This window comes from Rissa tridactyla, chromosome 7 (genome assembly GCF_028500815.1).
Source record: "Rissa tridactyla isolate bRisTri1 chromosome 7, bRisTri1.patW.cur.20221130, whole genome shotgun sequence".
In the NCBI taxonomy this organism is placed as follows: Eukaryota; Metazoa; Chordata; class Aves; order Charadriiformes; family Laridae; genus Rissa; species Rissa tridactyla.
In genome coordinates this window covers 25,615,626-25,635,134 of record NC_071472.1, presented here as the reverse complement: position 1 = coordinate 25,635,134, position 19,509 = coordinate 25,615,626, and the positions used below count along the sequence as shown (strand labels likewise).

General features: G+C 39.1%; 1 protein-coding gene across 2 annotated transcripts in view; it reads right to left on the bottom strand.

The window, feature by feature from the left end:
* The window catches only part of RAPGEF4 (Rap guanine nucleotide exchange factor 4), a 156,152-nt gene that overhangs the window by 26,837 nt on the left and 109,806 nt on the right, over positions 1-19,509 (bottom strand). For both annotated transcript variants that reach the window (XM_054208785.1, XM_054208787.1), the window contains 8 exons: positions 18,433-18,517; positions 15,786-15,846; positions 14,969-15,045; positions 13,723-13,869; positions 12,335-12,450; positions 8,999-9,087; positions 5,915-5,993; positions 1,311-1,461 (listed from right to left, as the gene is read on the bottom strand). In XM_054208785.1, coding sequence (XP_054064760.1) covers positions 1,311-1,461; positions 5,915-5,993; positions 8,999-9,087; positions 12,335-12,450; positions 13,723-13,869; positions 14,969-15,045; positions 15,786-15,846; positions 18,433-18,517 — 805 coding nt within the window. The remainder of the gene's footprint in view (positions 1-1,310; positions 1,462-5,914; positions 5,994-8,998; positions 9,088-12,334; positions 12,451-13,722; positions 13,870-14,968; positions 15,046-15,785; positions 15,847-18,432; positions 18,518-19,509) is intronic.

The window sequence follows — 19,509 nt, the reverse complement described above, 5'->3', positions numbered from 1 at the left end:
AATGATACAGAATAGTCTAAATAACTATAAGGGTAAATGAGCAGTACTCAGGATAGAGGATTATGAGATGACATCTGATAGCTTAATGATTATAAAGAATGATAATCTGCATAGAAGAACACATGCTGGGCCCAACCCTCTATTACTTCTACTTGTTTATCTCCAGCTGATTTAAAGAAACAGTTACACATGCAGAAGGGAAGCCTGATGAGGCTCTTTAACTCACTGACTGCTTGTGCAAAACCTGCATTTTCGGATTATCAAGGATAAAGACCATAAAATTAACAAATAATCTGTCATGATAGGTTTTTTGTCCCCACTGCGGTTGTTAGTCCTTAGTGGTTCATTTGCTACTTGCTTGTTGATCCTTAGCTACTCCAGTCTGCTACACTATTATGGTCCCTTAAACCTTACCCCAACCTCTTCCTGCTACACCTACATAAAACGGACCCAAAGATGGATCTATGTGCTTGCAACTAGTAATTATTCTTTAACTTCTGGACTAATGAAAGACATTATGTCTGTCTACTGAGCTTGTCTATTATGAAAAGATTTCCCGTGTGGGCTTGCTGTATTGTCTGTCATACTTAAGGCCTCTCGCTATACCCCTCTTCTAACTCTTATCTTAGATTCAGTTTTAAGCTCTTTGGGGCAAGAACTTCTATTCAGCCAGTAACATATGGGACTGTGTTCCATAAACCCAATATGTAATAATAATGTCAATCACAATGACTTAACATGACATTGGCAGTGCATCTCTTCTTAGAAATACAAGGATATGGCACCCACCACGAAGACCTTACAACCAGTGTTGAGGAATTAAATTATTTTAAGGGATCAGAAGGGTTCTGAAGACAAAGTTCCAATAGCTGCAGTACAGCTTTCATTCAAGTGGAAAGGATTTTTGGTTTTGTAGAGTGAGAACCCTCCAGCTCCTTCCTGGCACACCTCAGGCAGGCATAAGCAGCCCCCCAGTTCAACCTGTAGAGACTCTGAACTATTCACAAGAAAATACTTAAAAAAGGCAAATTCATCTACTGCTGTAAAGCAATCTACCCACGCAATGCTTTGAAAGGGGTCTGCAACTCCGGCAGATATTTTCAGCGGTCCAGAGGCTGACAACGGTTCAAGCACTGTTGTGCATATACTGCGTGCAGCTAAAACCGACAAAAGACAGTTACGAGTTTGCACTTTGAAATGACCCACTTCTCTTTAGTTCATAACAGAATTCTACAGGCCAGGAACAGGCTTTCAGCTTATCTTGCTTGGTAGGTACTTTTCCGTACAATGACACGACAATTCCTTTATACCTCCAAAAAGGCCATTGCCGCTTCATCTTCTTGTAGTAGATCTCCATATAAAGCAGCCCACTGCAGAACCAGTCGAATGACTCGCCTTTTATTGTTGAGGGCATAATCCATTTTCTCCTGCTCTGTACCCTGGGAAGGCTGGGCATGATAGGTGCCACGGAGTCAAGGAAAATGCTCAGTGATTGAAAATATCAATCCCAGTACGAATTCACAAACAACTGACTTCCAACAAACCATTTTCAGGGTGTTCAAACATAACTTCCCAATATATACTTCTGATTTCTGACTGATGCTAGAATAAAGACTCACAAACCTTTCACGTTCATACTAAAAAGTAAAAAGACAGTGAATTCTCTAAAGAGCACAGGAATGATCACAATGCCACCACAGAGATGGTTGCAGTAGGGGAGCAGAACAGAAATGACACTTGGAACAATACAGAAGAGGATTAACTGCGGAGACTGAAGAAGGATATTTCTCCTTGTTCTTCTTTGGAGACAGTTGAAGAAAAAGAAAAATGTCACTTTGTGTTTATTAACAATTCCAGTCTTCCATTTGTGAGGAAGGCTACTGGAATGAACCACCACTGTTACTCCCTTTATTTTTAGAAATTACTGTAACCCGAGGTGAAAACCTCAGTCCCGTTATGGTAGTGGGACCTGGAAGTTTACAGCCTAGACTGACTACAGAGACATAGGGGAAAATAATAAATTCTGTAGAAGCCTTATTTTACACGTAGTAGCTCATATTTTATATGAGGAAATGAGAAGTTTCCACTCTATCAAATAAAGAGTATTTGGGACAATTGTGATAATTATTTTGTGATAAACAATAAGAAAAAATGGGAAGCATTTCATTGATTTCTTTCACAATGAAGTGTCAACATTACAAAAATATGCAAATAGCAAAAAGACCAAAACTAACATTTATTGAAAGCAAGAAACCAAGAAAAAAGGAAAGGCACAATGGGCAATAAACTGAGATAATTTCAGCCTTTAACCCATGCGTAAAGAAGAATTCCCAGCAGAAACAGGATATGACAATTTGTGTGCCTGGTTCTCACTGATCAGTAGTCAACAACATATATTTAAATTGTTTCCCAATAACTAATGGCTGCATGTGAAGTAAGCATAGAATGAATGCAATTACATCTTTAACTTTTCTTCCCAGATACCAAAATTCTGATTCTGGATTGTCATGAATAATACTATTTCCTCTTATATAGCAACAATTAATGTTAAAACACTGACATTCTTTCACTCACAGTGAAGTCCAGCATCCTTTCAAGGTGCACTTTCAGTTGCTCTAACAAAAGATTTAAAAATATTGATTAGAAACCAAAATTATCTAAGATATTTCTCAGTTAGAAGCATATCTCTAACAAATGGGAATATACTTTATACTAATAAAATATAATGGGAAAAAGTATCTATTAACTCACACTTTCCAAATGATCCTCCTGCCCAAAACCTCTGCAGTGATTTGACATGCTACCAGGGTTACCAGGGCACTCATTTCACTGACAAACTGTTAGAAATCTGCATTTTAATTTCATTTGGAAAGGTTTAAAATGACTAGAGAACTAAACATGCCAGTACATTTATAGGAGTAAATAAGACAAAGGGTCATAAGAAGTAAATAATATATTGTAAGCCATGTGCTCTAATGTCTCAGGGAGCAAGTTCAATATTCTACTGAGTCATTTTTCTCATGCCATTTTTACCTTTCAAACACTGTAATTATTTCATGTATTTTTACTTTCTTATTAACTGACTCACCACAGGCACTGATAATTTTTCTGTATTTTTACCGCTCATTTATATATTAATTGCTCTTTCATTAACGTTATCACAGGGAAAGTCAATGAAGGGTTCTCCCATTTTTATGGGACCTACAGAATGCAGCTTCACTGCAGACTGCAATCAGAAGTAAAATATCATGTATACTTGCAACAAGTGTCAGATAATGGTAAAATATTTATCAACATCAACATGGCTAGAGTTCAATATATATATCTATCTAATTATGTCTAGCATATGCTAGGAAATGGAAGCAATTCTGAAGTCTGTTCTTCCCTGCGTGGGAACATTTAACCATTTCAGAAGATGTGCAAAATCAGCACCCATTAGAATGCCCACTATTTTTCTGGCATGATGCTAAAGGAGATTCACAAAACACTGATACAGACACATGCTAATGGACTATCATCTACAGGGAGCAAAAGAGGAGTTTATACTTGGTAAATATTTAGACAGTGGCTCTTTAAAGATGCACATCTGCACGTGAGCTCACACACTTGCACTATCCCAAGTGCACTTTTGGAGGCACTACTCTATTTCAAGTCTTCTTTTGGGCTTTGTCCCGCCTCCCTTGGACAAGCTGTAGCTCTGAGAATTTGTCCATTTCCATCTCTGGGAAGAAGAGAGGGAAACAGGGTCCAACACACAGGGCTACTGTCCTGACCCAGGACAGAGGAGCATGTCCTTTGCTTCCCTATAAAAAAGAAGTATGTAATTTTTTTTAATATTGCAGGACCCATATAGTTTAATGACTAAAAAAGAGTGGTGCGCCAAGGGACAGCACCATCCAGTGCTTATACTGAATCCGCAGCAAGCAATAATGTTACTTAGCCAGAATGGCACACCTGTCCTTTCCTTTCAGGATTAAAGAACTTAAAGATGGCAAAATGCCGCTGTAGAAGAAGTGAAAACCCAAATAATTTACACCCTGTACTATGCTTGAAAGCACTACAGTGGCCTAGCTCTACTCATACTTGCATGCTGCTAGCTAAAATATTATCCTAAGTGGGTATAGGAAAATAGACACGTACTGATTTGAAATTGGGAGCGGGAGCAAAACCAATGTCTCTGACTGAATCGCCTTTCTTCTTTTTCTTTTTCTGTTTTCGTTTCCTGACTGAGCATAACGAATCTCTCCTTAGTCTCACAGAACCGGCAAACATTTTTGTAGGGTGATTTTGCTCAAAAAAGTTGAGCTTTGTTAGCAACCTTTCAACTCTAACAATAAATTTCAATGGTACAATCAGGAGAGCACAGTTTGATTTTCCATATTCAGGATGGATCAAATAAACAATAATTCGGCTCTAGGAAAAGCTGAGACTAAAGCAGTGGGATACCAGTTACTTCCAGCCCTCCTCCTCCTCTCTGAAAAGATGCCTCCCATGAGCCACTTAAGACCATGGTCTTAGCTTCCTCTCCAGAACAGACTTCATCACAAGTGAACACATACATATAAGTGACACTGTAACTTTGATTTCAGAAAAGCTTTTCCCCTATAAACAATGAGGTACATTTTGCTTATGCATCTGATTTTCCCAGTTATTGGGTATCAGAGGTATACTATTATAACTGAGGACAGACAAGCCTGAGTCTCAGATGGACTGATTGAATAATATGGGCTAGATAAATCAAAAAAAACCCCACCAAAACAAAGATAAAAAGTGCTGTCCTTTTCTTCCCCTCTCCAAGCTGTCAGCAACAGCATTTCATAATACTTCTGATATCCAAAACTATGTGGTTTTGGAAAATGTGTTTGTTTCAGGTGTACAAACAATTTTCTGCAGACCAGTTTTATGGGTCCAAAGGTTTTCAAAACAATTACTGTCCTTGCTAGGAGTAACACAAATGGCTCGTCAAGCTTGCCAGACAAGGACACGATGCTCTATTTTGTGGTTTCAGGGTGTTAGCTTTCCCAGATGTCACTCGCCCCACTGAGCTTCAAGGAAAGCACACTTTCACACCAATCTGATTCTAAAAAAATACATAGGGAATTGAAGTTATTATACCCCTGTCAGAATTCTATAAAACAGAAAACATTATATGTTTATTTAATGCTCCCAGTCACTTGATAGCTTCAAGTCACTGTGCACAAGGAAAACTCCCAGTGCCCAACAGCTCCCCAAACTAAACAACCTGCCAGTAACTGGCTGATGGACATTTCACAGACTCTTCTGTAAAACATGCAGACAGCACAAGAATCACCTCCAGTCTCAATGCTACCCACTGTAAGCTTTCATCTCCTAGGGATTTGCGTGCAATTGAAGTTTCTTGCAGTTTGTTAACATTTGCTATAGACTGTTATTATAGATTATTGCTTTTATTCATAACTATTATGACAGCACCTAGGAACTACTTACTCAATCTACTAGTTTAGGCACCCTTTTGCTTGAGGCAGTTTGCAGCTTGTAATCTATAAAGCGGACCATTAAAATCACCAAAACATAATGATCTTTGTTAAAATCCAGATGCTGCAGTTCAGCAAAACCAAGGAAGACGGAAAGGATAATCCAAACTTTTATGAAATTTCACTTATCTGGTGGAGGGACGGTACATTTCTTTCCCTTGAAATAGTAATCAGCACAGGAAAGACACAGTTTTCATGCTCGGGGACTGTATCTCATCACGGGTATACTCTATCCATTTCGGAGTTGTTGAGCTATGCACAGCTGTTAGACAGTGAGAACCTACCCACAAGGCACAGCCTCCACAAAACGTGATGTACTTCTTGAGAGAGAGAAGCTTCAGTCTCACCACCGATAGGGATAGCTGTTAAAGGGATGTAACTTTTCCCTCACAAAAGGATATTGTGCCATCAAGGCTGGGCAGAGCTGACTATTTGGCATAAAAACACAGTGCATCATAATAAAATCATTTAAAACAGAATCTGTGAAAAGAGAAGAAAGAAAAAAGTCAACTAAGCCCCTGCAAACAGCTTGGCGATCACAAGGATGAGTTTTCTTTCAGCTAAAATATCTTATTAGCCCTCTGCAGATAATTAAGGGGTCTTTTTGCACTTTGTTTGCAGGCATTAAGTATGAAAATGGGGAATGAACAAATAAGAGCTGAACTATTAAGCTTTTATTCTTGTCTGCATGAATTGTATTGCACTTATGTTAACAGTCATTTGCCTGTGTCAAAGGGAAATTTGGTACAGCAAAAAACCCACCATCTGTGCTGAAGTGAAATATCTGGATATACTTCTCTACAAGTGATCTTAGCATAAGAATCCGGCCTGCCACACCTGAGTACCTAAGAACTGCTGCTGCATTTGGCTTTAGGGAACTACAACACCAGAGAGCACTTTTAGTATGTATTACACGGGAGAAGGCAAATCATTTAATTCTTTGCTGATTTCCTAGCAATAAGCAGAAGGCCTAAAAGAGGTAAATGGACAGTCAAACTTCTGGTTTTATTTTGATTCAGAAGTATCACAGCCGCTGCTTTTACATTAAAACATATATGAAGAATATGACTGACATTTTCTCTGGCAAAAAAATAGCAAGCTATTTTTCCTGTTAAAATGATCCATGGTAGCACTGGTGTAAATCCCCGTTTGCCTTATCTTTGTATTTGTGACAAGAAGGATTTATAAGGCCTGGCTGCAGAGGCCAGAATAAGTTTGGCTGTGAGAATAAACTTTATTTTACTTTTAAACTATGCAAGTCTTATATGGAATCACTGAGGAAAAATAAACACAACACCCTGGAGTATCGTTTCTACAGTGCAACTTTTGAGATAAGAGAAACATGTAAAAACCCCTAAGTAAGGGATGTCAGAAAACATATGATAACTGTGCAATGTAATATTCCATCATTGCTTTCACTGTAATTCATAAACGAAATATCTCTCAGTTGAGAAAACTCACCTCGGAAAGGGTGGGACATTTTCTTTACGTAATATCCAGAGCAAAGTGGATTTTAACTGTTCTTAAATTAAAGAAATGCATAAACTAAAAATTCGATTTTCCAGCACTCTGAGCTTCAATATCTTAAAGATGGCTTTGTTTGTGAATTGTGACATTTTGTACCCCATTAGGATATAGGTATAATCTTGTCACCGATATTTTGGGGAAAATTTTTAAAAGATTTAAAAAATAATTTGTTTTAGAAAAATGTATAATACATGCATACTCTGAATAGTAAACTTGTGATTATCTACTTGCAGGCTTAAAGAACAACATTCTGCTTGTAATCCTAATAAACAGGTATCTATAAAAAGGATAATTTTTATTCTTAAAAGTGGTTAAAATACACACTCTAAAAGGATTTCTGTAATCTTTTAATTCTTCCACCATTTATGGACCACAGGCTTCTCCAATACTATGAGGTCAGTAACGGATTAACTGGATTTAAGAACACCTTTGAATATATATTTTGGGGGATGTGATGGTTGGAGGCCATCTTGGGCATAGTGATCATGAAATGATAAGGGTTTGAAAAAACTGGAGAGCTGCCTGGTGGAAAGGGACCTGGGGGTGTTGGTCGACAGCTGGCTGGATATGAGCCAGCAGTGTGCCCAGGTGGCCAAGAAGGCCAACAGTGTCATGGCTTGTATCAGGAACAGTGTGGTGAGCCGGACTAGGGAAGTGATGGTCCCCCTGTACTCGGCACTGGTGAGGCCCCACCTCGAGTGCTGTGTCCAGTTTTGGGCCCCTCACCACAAGAAAGACCTTGAGGTGCTGGAGCGGGTCCGGAGAAGGGCAATGGAGCTGGTGAGGGGTCTGGAGTACAAGTCTTGTGAGGAGCGGCTGAGGGAGCTGGGGGTGTTCAGCCTGGAGAGAAGGAGGCTGAGGGGAGACCTTCTCGCTCTCTACAACTGCCTGAAAGGAGGGCGTAGCAAGGTGGGGGTCGGTCTCTTTTCCCAAGTAACAAGTGATAGGACAAGAGGCAATGGCCTCAAGGGGAGGTTTAGATGGGATATTAGGAAAAATTTCTTCACAGAAAGGGTTATCAAACATTGGAACACGCTGCCCAGCGAAGTAGTTGAATCACCAACCCTGAAGTATTTAAAAAATGGGTAGATGTGGTGCTTAGGGACATGGTTTAGTGGTGGTTGTGGCAGTGTTAGGTTAATGGTTGGACTCAATGATATTAAAGGTCCCTTCCGACCTAGACAATTCTATGAATCTATAACATCTGCAACGTAAAAAGTACTTGCTAAAGCGGTATTATGTAGCTTAATATAAAAGTCTCTGCATTACTTTATCATAATTAGGAGCAATTTTTTGTGCCTAACTCTCTTTTAAAATTAAAATACTTACAAATAGTAAGTCAGCAAATATCTGTACCCATTATGTAAATTCTCTGTTCCCTTTATGCTAAAGAAAAGCACCTATTAAGTGCAGCTGCAGCAACCTGCATTCTTGGGACTTGGCCCATGGTGTGCTGAGTTCTTCTCTTTTGAGTAACAATTCTTCTTTCCCCGCGCATGGGAAAGTATTCACAAACAAGTAATTTAAATTTTTATACTTTAAATGTGATATGGATATGAAAATTTGGGAAAATTTATACTAGCATAATGCAATGGCTGGAGGTATCAAGCTAGTTCACAGTATAAAGTGACATCCAGAACAAGAAGTATGAGTACCATTATCATCAGGTGGTAATGCGTGCCCTGTCCTGGCCTTACAGTTGTGCCGAATCAAAGTTATGACTGGCACCTTTTGAGATTTTGCTGTTCTACTCTGAACCAAAAGTGCGAATACAATAGAGCGGGCAAGGAGGAGTGAACTGTTATCTTTAATTCTGGATTTCCTAGGTTTTCTCAGGGCTGTTTCAGAGCAGTGGGTAGTTGTTATTCTAGCTGCTTTTCAAAGCTTCACATTGCAGTGTTCCACCAGCAAGACCATCTTATGCAGTAATAATAACACAGCCTTTGTCATGTAGATACCTGTTGCTTCACTTAAAGTTGCTTCAAGGCGCATAGTTTCTAGAAAGTGCTCTAAAATTTTCTCTGGGGTTCCTGACATCACGATATACCTGAGGGAGGGAAAGAAGCAGTTAGTGTCTCATACGCAAAACAGCTAATCAAGAAACAGTTGTGTACCAGTGAGAAGACCAGGACTGATGAATGCCAGAGTACAAACACCTGCTCTGATCAGAATCTCTGTGTGGCTTAGGACAAAACCCCTCACAATCTTTGTTGGCTTCCCCCCTGTAAAATGGGAGCAGTAACACTCTCCGCCCTACCCACAGAGCATGAGATGACAGATCTCCCCTGCCCGCACAAGGACTCCAGTATAACACCACCACAGTTACACCGCAATCAGCAGAGCTGCACTGGTGCAAACCTCGGGAAGTGTAATCAGAAATGCTCCTCCACTGAGAATAAATCGCAGTCATCAGAGGGTCTTAACAGACTCACTGTGAGCATGAAATGAGAACTGGTGTGTGTCAGTGTCAGAGCAAGGGAACAATTTCCTTCAGCATCCCTGACAGGTGTTGGTCTGAGAAGATGTAGGCAGATAATGAAACAGCACACTGTATCTTCAGATTTGTGCAATGCCCTTAGATAGCTGAAGTAAGTAAGTTTTTCAAGTGGATAAACTTAGGATTGTACCATTTCCTGGAGTAAATTTAGGGAGGTGAGAGAACTAGTGCAATAATCAGGTTTTTCTGTTTCATGCAAAAACGCTGGCAAGATTTTAAGTACCAGCAGAATATCATAGGATATTGCTAAACTTGTCCTGTCGCCTTTTTTTCCTTTCTTTGCAGATCAGATATTTTATCTTTATCTTTCCCTCCATTCTTTCAATCTTTGCATCTTTTTTCTTTTTTTTTTTTTTTGGAATCCAACTGATAAAGTATGAAACTTAAAAAAAAAAAAAGAAAGAAAGAAAGAAAAAACCCCGAGAAGTGAAGATACTCTGCTCCTGCTGAGAAATAAGTGGTGGAGCTGAGCTCCTGGGAGCTCCTCCTCACTTTGAGCGCTGACCGTCACAGTTCTTTTACCTGCCAACCTCTTTGGAAGAACTGTATTGATGTCCCAAGAACACAAACACTTGTTAAGCCAGTGCACATTCTCGCAGAGATACTAACCAAGTATCTAAGTGAGTGAAGCAGAGAAATCACAGGTTGCTGTAGTCTGAATATGAAAGTGAAAATGAACAGTGAAGTGACTTGCAGGGCTGCTGAATTCATCCTGCGTGAGAGTGATCACCCATAAAGAGTTAGATCTTGGGAGCGAGAACTTCAGAGCTAGTCCTTCGAAGTGAAACTGTCACTGTTTGAAAGCATGGCTCGGGGAGCTATGTAGGAGCTGTGCCTCCTCAGTAGAGGAGGCGGTAGAATCCAAACTGCAACTGAGAGGATCTGCTCACAAAGTGAAGTTTTCCCCAAGACTAAGATGAAGAAAATTAGTTTGTTGGTTGACTGGGTATCTCAGGGAACAACTTTGGGATGCAGAACGTTTCACTAGTGCAAATGCTACGTACCTGCTTAGGAGCAAAGCCCAAAGGGCAGCTCCTCTGAAGAGCTATCGGAGGTGTAGGCTACTCAATTAAGGGCAAAGCAGCAAGCCTTTAAGAAGAGGTCCCTGTTAAGCTTCTCTTTTGGGCACAGTGATTTTCAAAAGTACTGAACACTCAGCTAACACATTCCAGTAACACATTCTGGAAATCAGAATACATCAGTAACTTTGATTTGGACTGTCAAGCAGAAATGCAGCCACTTATTCTATTTACTAACAAAAGAAACAAAAGAAATGTCATCTTCAAAACCAGTGAACTCACTTTGAAAGATTTTAAACAAAAAGACACTGCCAACACACTGTTAACAAAGTAATCTGACTGCTGAAAAGCGGACAGTGAACTTTCAAGGTAGCTTCCTTTTTTGTGTAGCTTATGTCTATTTGTCATTGTTAGCAGCAAAAGCTCCCTTGCTGGCACATTGATAGTACTCAAAAGCTGACCAAATGCATAAAATATTTATATAAATGAAATTCTGAGCTTTACCTGAAAACATTCCTGGAATGTAAGCTCTAAAATACAGCGTAACCAGGGACCATAAATGTCTCCAGCTATTTTTATCGAATTCTGAACAAGAAAGTGTTAAATAATACAAATAATGCTGGAGCAAAGAGTTTGCAAGGAAGATAGTGTTTGAAATATGTTCAAATGAAGCTTTCACTTTTGAAAGCGTGGCGAATATAACAGATCCAAGAAAACGTATTTAAATCTATGACCAAGTTGCTGTGCGTTGCAGCTGCTGATGCGAATCCACTGGCTGCAGTCAAGTTCCCCTCATTCAGACAAAAGAAAATTTGCTGTAAGAGTACATGTTTTCCTGGTAGCATAGTTTGTTTTTCTAATAGATCAAGTGAAAGACGAAACAGGTGTTTTTGAAATATGTGAAATGTGTATGTAAAATACAAGGACTGGTTTATTCAACCCTTCACAGATCTTTACAAATCTTTCTATTCAGTTATGCGGGTAAAATGGACATGAAATCCCAGATCAGATTGTACCCAAAATATCTCACATTAAATTAGCTCTCTCTTTGAGAAAAAGTAAAATCGAGGGTAAAGGATTCAAAACTTCTTGGTGCTTATTTTGTTGGAGTTGTTCAAGCGTTTCTGAAGAAAATTGTGCATCCATTTACAAATAACACATTTACAAAGCCTTTAGGGGTTTTACCAACATTTGGAATTATAATAGTCTCACTCTCTACTCTTATCACAGTAGTACCCAAACGGAATTGTACTTTTTCCCTCTCAGGAAGAAAGTAAATATAATGAATATTGTTATTACAGTGCAAACCTATTCTGTAAGATAAGCTGTGTGACTTTCATTGCATGAGATCCAAAGATCTACGTATATAAATTGTACCTAGCAAACTCTTACTAGAATCCAGAGCTCAAAATCCAAATGAAAATATCTGCACTTAACAATAAAACAATGTATTTTCCTCACGTCTTTTACACGGGAGTTCAGCTTAATAGGGTTTCAGCATTCTCCATGTGCAGTCCATTTAAAAGCTATTACATGAGATAAGTATTTACAGTGAGATCTTTAGAGAATTATTGTGTAAAGACATAGAACTGGTGTGCTGCTAGAAATGGATATAATATCCAGTATGGGGCATTTAATCAGCTGATGAATGAAAAAAGAAAACTTTATATACACTGCATTCTTCCATAGAAAGGGGGAATATGCTGTTGTTTGGATAACAATACCGTATGAAAAGGTTAATCATTGTCTGACATTTGCACTATTGAAAGAAAACATACTTGTGCTGGGGCTGTGAATTTCCTTGATTAGAAACTCTGCTTCCTGCTGGGATCTTCTCCAACACCAAGACATCTTGGTCATGTTCTTTGAGTCTTACTGTATTTGCTTCCACATCCTGCAAGACAAGTTACTTTTAATAAAGTAATTGCACCCAATTTGGCTGATTAGTTACTCTGAAAAAGTGCATGACTTTCAAACACAAATGACTCTGGGGTTGGCTCTTTTCCACTGTATTTATCTTTTTTCTGCTTTTCTCACAGGCAGAATCAAGAGGGAAGCACTGGCACTGGGGGGAGCAGCAGAGAAATGGAAGAACCATGTGAAAAATCTCTGGCTATGGCAAAAGTTTGCCAAAAAAAAAAAGTCCCTCCCCCAAACTTTCCATATGTAAAGTAATCTCTAACCCACTTGTACATGATCATTATTATCTATAATATGACTTTCCTCTTTTTAAAAAACGAAGAAAATGGCACTTAAAAATGGTTAAGTCTTAGCTCAGTAAACGGGCAGTAAACTTCATTTTCTACTACCAGATCACAGTAGAAAAAGAAAAAAAGAAGAATTAAATATAATGTGTACTCAAATAACATAGATGAAAATCAGGAAGACCACGGACTTTCATCTTCTTTGAAGTATTGACAAAAGCTAAATCAGTTGGGAATCTCCATGGCCAACCCAACCTTACTGCTAATGGGATCCTTGTTCCCTTTGTACAGTAAACACAATCTTATGTTATTTTTCTAGCAGAGTACTCTGTCTGGACAGGTTTTATTGCTACAATACCGGGCATGTATACGTTCAAATACAGGATGACACTGGTTTTGACTTCCTATACTATGAATTATTGCAAAACAACCTGTATTTACAGAATTACAGCTAGACTTTGGAATACATTTGCCCTAACATGAATAACTGTAAAACTAGTCTGGGAATATCCTTCTAGAGTTATCTGATAAAGACATCTGTGTATTTACCTGTACTTTATTTAAATTTGCCACTTGATTCTGCCTTGAATCTATTGATTTTAAGGTACCTGACACTGACCTATGTGGGAGAACGGGTGATCTTGTTTTATTCAATATTTGGATGGGAGATCACCCAGAAATCCTGGACAGCATAAGGAAAAACTGAGCACTTGGCAAATTCTAGATGACAGAAATGTGAGAGACAAAAGATTCCATTTGCTCCCATTTTTGTGGCTGAGCTAGGAATAGAAGAATAGTAAAGATGATTAATATATTCCAGATTATGTCAGATCTCTTTTCTGCAATTAGGGACACTTCAAACAAGGTTATCAATATCAATATATCCATAGAAATAAGATGGACTCCAGAAAAATTTGCGAGTTCTGATATCACGCTGTTGGGGCAGCCCTTCCCACTCTTACCCTAAGAATCCTGTTGAAGTCCTCTTTGTCTACTCTCAAGAAGTGGCAGTTGTCTTCACGCAGAACAATGGAAGCTGCTCTGGGAGCATCATTCACAAGCGCTAACTTGCCAAAATCATCTCCTTCGTGTAAAGTACACACCACACCCTGCACAGAGCAAAACATTTACATGCAGAAACCCATCATTACTCTGGATTCTATTGAAAGTCCTTGTACAAACACCGGACTTCACAATCAAATACCAAAACAAATCTATTTGGCAGGAAATCAACAGCCAAAATAATGACTAGGAAACAATACTTGATAGCTGGTTATTACTATTACTAAAGAAAGGCAAGAATAGAAAAGAATTGGCTTGTTCTCGGAAATTACATTCAGCTTCAAGGACTCTTCTAGCCCTGCTGAAGACAGAAAGTTGTCGAGTTGTTTGTTTTTTATTTAAAGAGGCCCTAAAAAATAAGATCAAGTTAGTGGAAATAACGTATAACACCACATCCTCAGCTGGTGTAAATCAGCAGCGCTCCATTTACTCCAATTTATAGTAACAGAGGATCTGGCCCACCCAGTGATGTAAAAAATGTAGCTAAATATGGGTTACTTAAGCACCAGGGCCTCTATGCCAGATTTTGGTGAAATGCTTGGTGTTCAGAATAGAGTATTCTTGGTCACTGAATGAGAAATCAGTAGGGAAGTAAGGATTTTTAAAGACTCAAGGGATTGCTATGTACTAAAGTCCTATTTTTTGCCTTGAAAAATCTCTCTCATAAACAGGAAATTTAATAGAGATGCTCTTCAGTCTAGAGCTTAACTAAAATGAAGCGCTGGCATAAATTTGGGAGGGGTTCATCCAACCTGAGAAACTCACAAAGCAGTACTTCTGTCAGACATGCGTCAGAAAAGTTAGTCATACAAATGCAAGAGAATACGGTAGTAAAGGGACAGGGCAAAAACCCCCATGAGACAGAAGTCTGGCAATTCACCGAATTCCAGAAAATTACTCTGTCCTAAAGATACTGATGTAACTCTGACGAATTATATTCAGAAAGTGTGTAATATATCCTGAAATTATACAGCAATCAACTGGAAGTATAATCAGTGAAACCACTGGGTCATTTCTTAATAAAATTACATTCAATTTGTTTCCTCAGACAAAGTAATTTTGCTCTAAATTAGACTGTATTCCTTCAAAGTTTACTTTTACAAGTTTAATAATAAGAATCATATAAAAAGTCTTCTGAAAAAATACCTTGCCATAAATGACTACGTTTACTGATCCCTTTAGGATAATGTACCAAGAAGTACCTTCTTCTCCCTGATTAAATACTACAAGAGAGAGAAAAGATTTTATGGTGAGAATATAGTTATTCAAAATATAAATGGGCCAGATTCTGCACTCAATAAAATTCAAGGTAACTCTATTGCAGTCATATTAATGTCTACCTTGAAAAAGGGCATATTATGATCTTAAAAGCAAATGCCTTCAGATTTTAGAAAAAAACCCACACACCCATATAGCAGTTATTTTATTACACTGCTGTGAAAATTGCTTTTATTTTCCATGACAATTGCAACAACTACTTTATCAATACACGTCAGGTTATCAATTACTAATCAGCACACAGATTTGAATCCCACCTGTAGCACCATGTTCTAACCCCATTTTCTAGTCGCTGTGAATTTGCCATTCATTTGCTAAAACTTATCAGTATAAACAAGTCTGAGTAATCTAACATTTTAATACTTTTCTTTTGTGTTGCCAGATTTTTTTTAATACAAGGATAATATTAAAATACATTTTAAATAAAGATTGGTCCAACCCAAAATTCTAGATAAAACCACACCAAAATTGTAGGTGATACATACATCCAACCAAGGATATAGAATTAATTTTGGTACTGACCCTGCAATCATCAGCAGACTAAGACAACACCTATTACCTCAGGTTTTAAACACTCAAGTTTGAAGAGTGCATCCAAGTGTTGCTCTTGCCATTTAAACATTAAGAATTTAAATGTCCACGCCACAGATTAGAAAGAAGATCTCACGGGATTACATTTACTTACAGACCGTTCCTGCTTTGGGATGTGACTCAAAAATGAGGACACCTGCTAATTCTCGCTTTACCTTAAAATAAAGAGAGAGAAATTACGGTTTTTACATGTATCTTACTCTTCCTGGTGAGGGGAAGTCACATAATATACCCCAGTCGCTGCTTTCCTTCCCTCTGCATTGTTCAGTATCATTCAGAGTCACAAGTCAGACAATGGTCTGCTTCACTTCATGTCCTAATTGCTACTGATCGGCTTTACAGAACATGACCCTCTACATTTCCTGGCTCCAAATGCCTCAGACAAGGGCGTCTTTAAGATATGAGTCTCCACATCTTTCTTCATACACACACATGTGAAACCGCCATTAACATTAACATCATGGAAAATTTCAAATGGTAATCACTAATCTATTACAGAAGATAACCAGCAATTGCCAAGTACTCCACGGGGCTCTGTGGTATTCCTGTTCTTCCCTGAGAAACCAGTACCCTTCCCCTTCCTGACATAAGTCTGGCCACTTCTGCTGTGTGGAGCTGTGAGGTGCAGCCATCTGGACCTGCTGAGACCCCTTTACGCCTGACAGCTTCCCAGGCAAAGCGTCCAGCTCACTGCCTCTTCCAGGACTGGAGAGTGCGGCACTGCCCTCGGGGTCAGCCTGCTCCTCGCTGGGTTCGTATTGCTCTGATGGGATTAGCTCTTACAACTCACCGGACAGTTGCCTCTGGTGAGACACTGTTTAAAACCTCTCTTTCTCACTGTAGTTGGTGTTACTTTCACAAAATAGTAGCAGCATTGGGAATCTCATATTATCCTGAGTTTTCCTATGTGCTTTATGTCCCTCTTCATACAACTGCAAGTCTCCAAGGACTTGGAGGCCAATTTCCAAGCAGTGGGATTCTTGTCTTCAGAGAATGTCAGCTGGTGACAATCCATGTTCCAGAGGTACTACTGAGTAACTTAACTGTGCCAAATACAGGTCAAAAGCTGGCTCCAACATTTATTTATTAGTAGTATTTTCACACCATTCTCACAATTGTTTAAATTGAAAAAAAATTTAGGCCATGAATAAAAACCTAGGGAAGAACTCTCAAATTCTGGACACAATCTAGATGAGAGTCTGGTGGCTGCATCTCCTGAGACACGTAGACAAATTCAGGCTCTGATGTCCTAAAGGCATCCACCAAACCTTTGCACAGGTACCAAGCAGAAACATACCACACCAGCCACCCCTCCCGCAAGTCTTTCCTGAAAACCAGGGCAAAGCACTCCCTGTTTGCAGTCTGGAGAAGAAGAGGGATAAATGGAGGCGTTGGGACAGGTGTTTTTTTTGGTACAGTGACCAGTGAAAGCACCCACAGGCCTGTGATTTCTGTAACAGTTATCTCACCAAACTCTTTTATAACCTCTGCCTGAAGGCAATGATATTTTCATAAGGACAGGAAATACATTAGCACTGTTCTGCACATTGTAGAGAGCGTTCCTACCCATGTACGTCCTCAGATGTCTTCTCAGCTATTTCAGTCACTTGCCTCTGCACTGAATGAATCCTCTCAATGAAGCCAAGATTTTGATTTGTTTTTAACGCTGTATTATATAATTGTTTTTCATTCATACATTAACTTCTTAGGCTTCTCTAGCAGGCATTAGTTCACCACCATGAGACCTGAGTTTTTTCCATTTTACTTCCTGCTGCTCATGGCATATCTAGAAAACGTACTACTTTAGGAATTATGCCTTTGCTTTCAAGTCGATTGACCATTAATCTTTTGGTTCATAGCAGCAATGCTGTCTGTTGCTCCTCTGAAGATTTCCTCTAAGCTAGTCATGGTTTCTGTCCTCTGCTTTAGTTCGTGCTGCATGTAATACACTGGTGTTTCCAAATTCTTACTAAAAACATGGAATCAACTGCACTTCTTCAAAATGCCAAGTATTTCTTGCAGTTTGTATCATTTGACATCCTTCCTCTATATGCAACTTGCTATGGATTTTTACCTCAAGTCTGAATTTCTTCTCCTCTGGAAATATTTTGTGGTTTGGATTTTTTTGGTTTGGGTTATGCCTGTAGTATCAAGAGTGTTCTTCACCCCCCCTCAATGTGCTAACGGTGGTGAGTCTTTAAACAGTTGCGTTCTCTCTTCCAGGCATTTTCTCCATTTCATTTATTCTTGGTTCTCTGCACTGTTCTTGCCCACTCACAGAGAAGGTGTCTGATGGGCTTTCCTTCACGCTAGGACGAAACTCCCACCAGCCAGCACTGCCCAGTACACCTTTCTGCACTGTGTGATTCCCCCTCCTGGTTCAAGCCAAGACTTCTTATAGTTCAGAAATCAGACATCTATTCTGGAAAATTCTTTAGGGCCGCAGTCCCAGGTGTCAGGTCAGATCGCATGCATCTTAATTTAAACTCAGATATGGACCCAGACGGAAGACCTGTGCCAAGTGAGTCAGTGGGCAGAAACACGTGAAGAGAATTGTATCTGGTATCCAAAAGACAACCTACATCTGCATAGTGCTTGGGTGGTCCTCACAGGCGGGAATAACTTATTTGCATGGAAAGTATAAATAGAAAGGGTTGTAGGCGCTCCAATTCTAATAAAGTACCAGAAGTCAAAATTCAATATCCCTTTTGGTGATGAGTTACATTTTTAAAAATACTTACTGTGGTAGAAAGATGAGATAAGGCCTTAATGTGAAGAAGTTCTTCATATATAATTTCTAAGTCATCTACAGTTCTCTGGCCAGGCCTATAGAAAGAAGATAAAAAGGACAGCAAAATGCAATAAATGCCCAAAATAAACACTTAGAGAAGTACAAAACAACACAAAATGCTGTTGTACTCTCTACTGAAGGGTACATCCTCACGGGGCTGTACGATGGTTTTGGCTGGAGGACTGAAACACACAAAGGATGGAAGCACTATGAAACCACCTGAATGACACCGAGGAGCAGCCATAGCAACCACTTCAGAGAGATCCTGATTAGGCAGCTTTCCTGATGAAATCAAGCGTTCTATAAGTAAAATGGTCAGATGAATCAAAAATGGTACGTAAAGATTCGTTCCTTTCAAAAGGACTCCTGGGTGTGGGACCTGTGCTTTTTTTCACATGTGGCACTAATTAGTTGTAGCAAACAGACAGTAATAGTGGTTTGTAAAGGAGCCCGTAAATTTCTGCTGAACCATTTGGAAGAGGCAGCAGGGCATCCTGGAGGACAGTAAATGACCACTAGAGAGTTAATGCTGAGTGCTGTTGTTCAGCCACAAAGGTAAATAAGAACAACTCAATAGTTTCAACTTCTCTCACTGAAAAATACAAGAAGCTGCCATTAATAAAAAGCATGTGTTGACGAAGGAATAATCCTCCTATAACACAACAAGGAATGAGGCTGCCACTGTGACTGAAATCATTGCAATTCGGTATTCTACACACTGGAAAATTTTCTGATTGCTAAAAAAGGACACAAATACCTGAGGACTGTAGTGTGTCAGAGATGCTTCGGAGGACCTAATTAGTAGTACCCATGAGAAGGAGTTGCAGGAGCTTGTGAGTAACTCCTCATCTTTTTCGCATTCACAAGATTCTCTTCAGTTAAAGTGTCAAATACAAGTTTGTTTTCTAAAAGGACAAATGCTCCTGTGATATAATTTCAGACAGCACATTGGAGTTACATACACACACAGAGAAAAAATCCTTTAAAGCATTATCCTAAGTTACTTTTATAGGACTGAGTCCTTTCA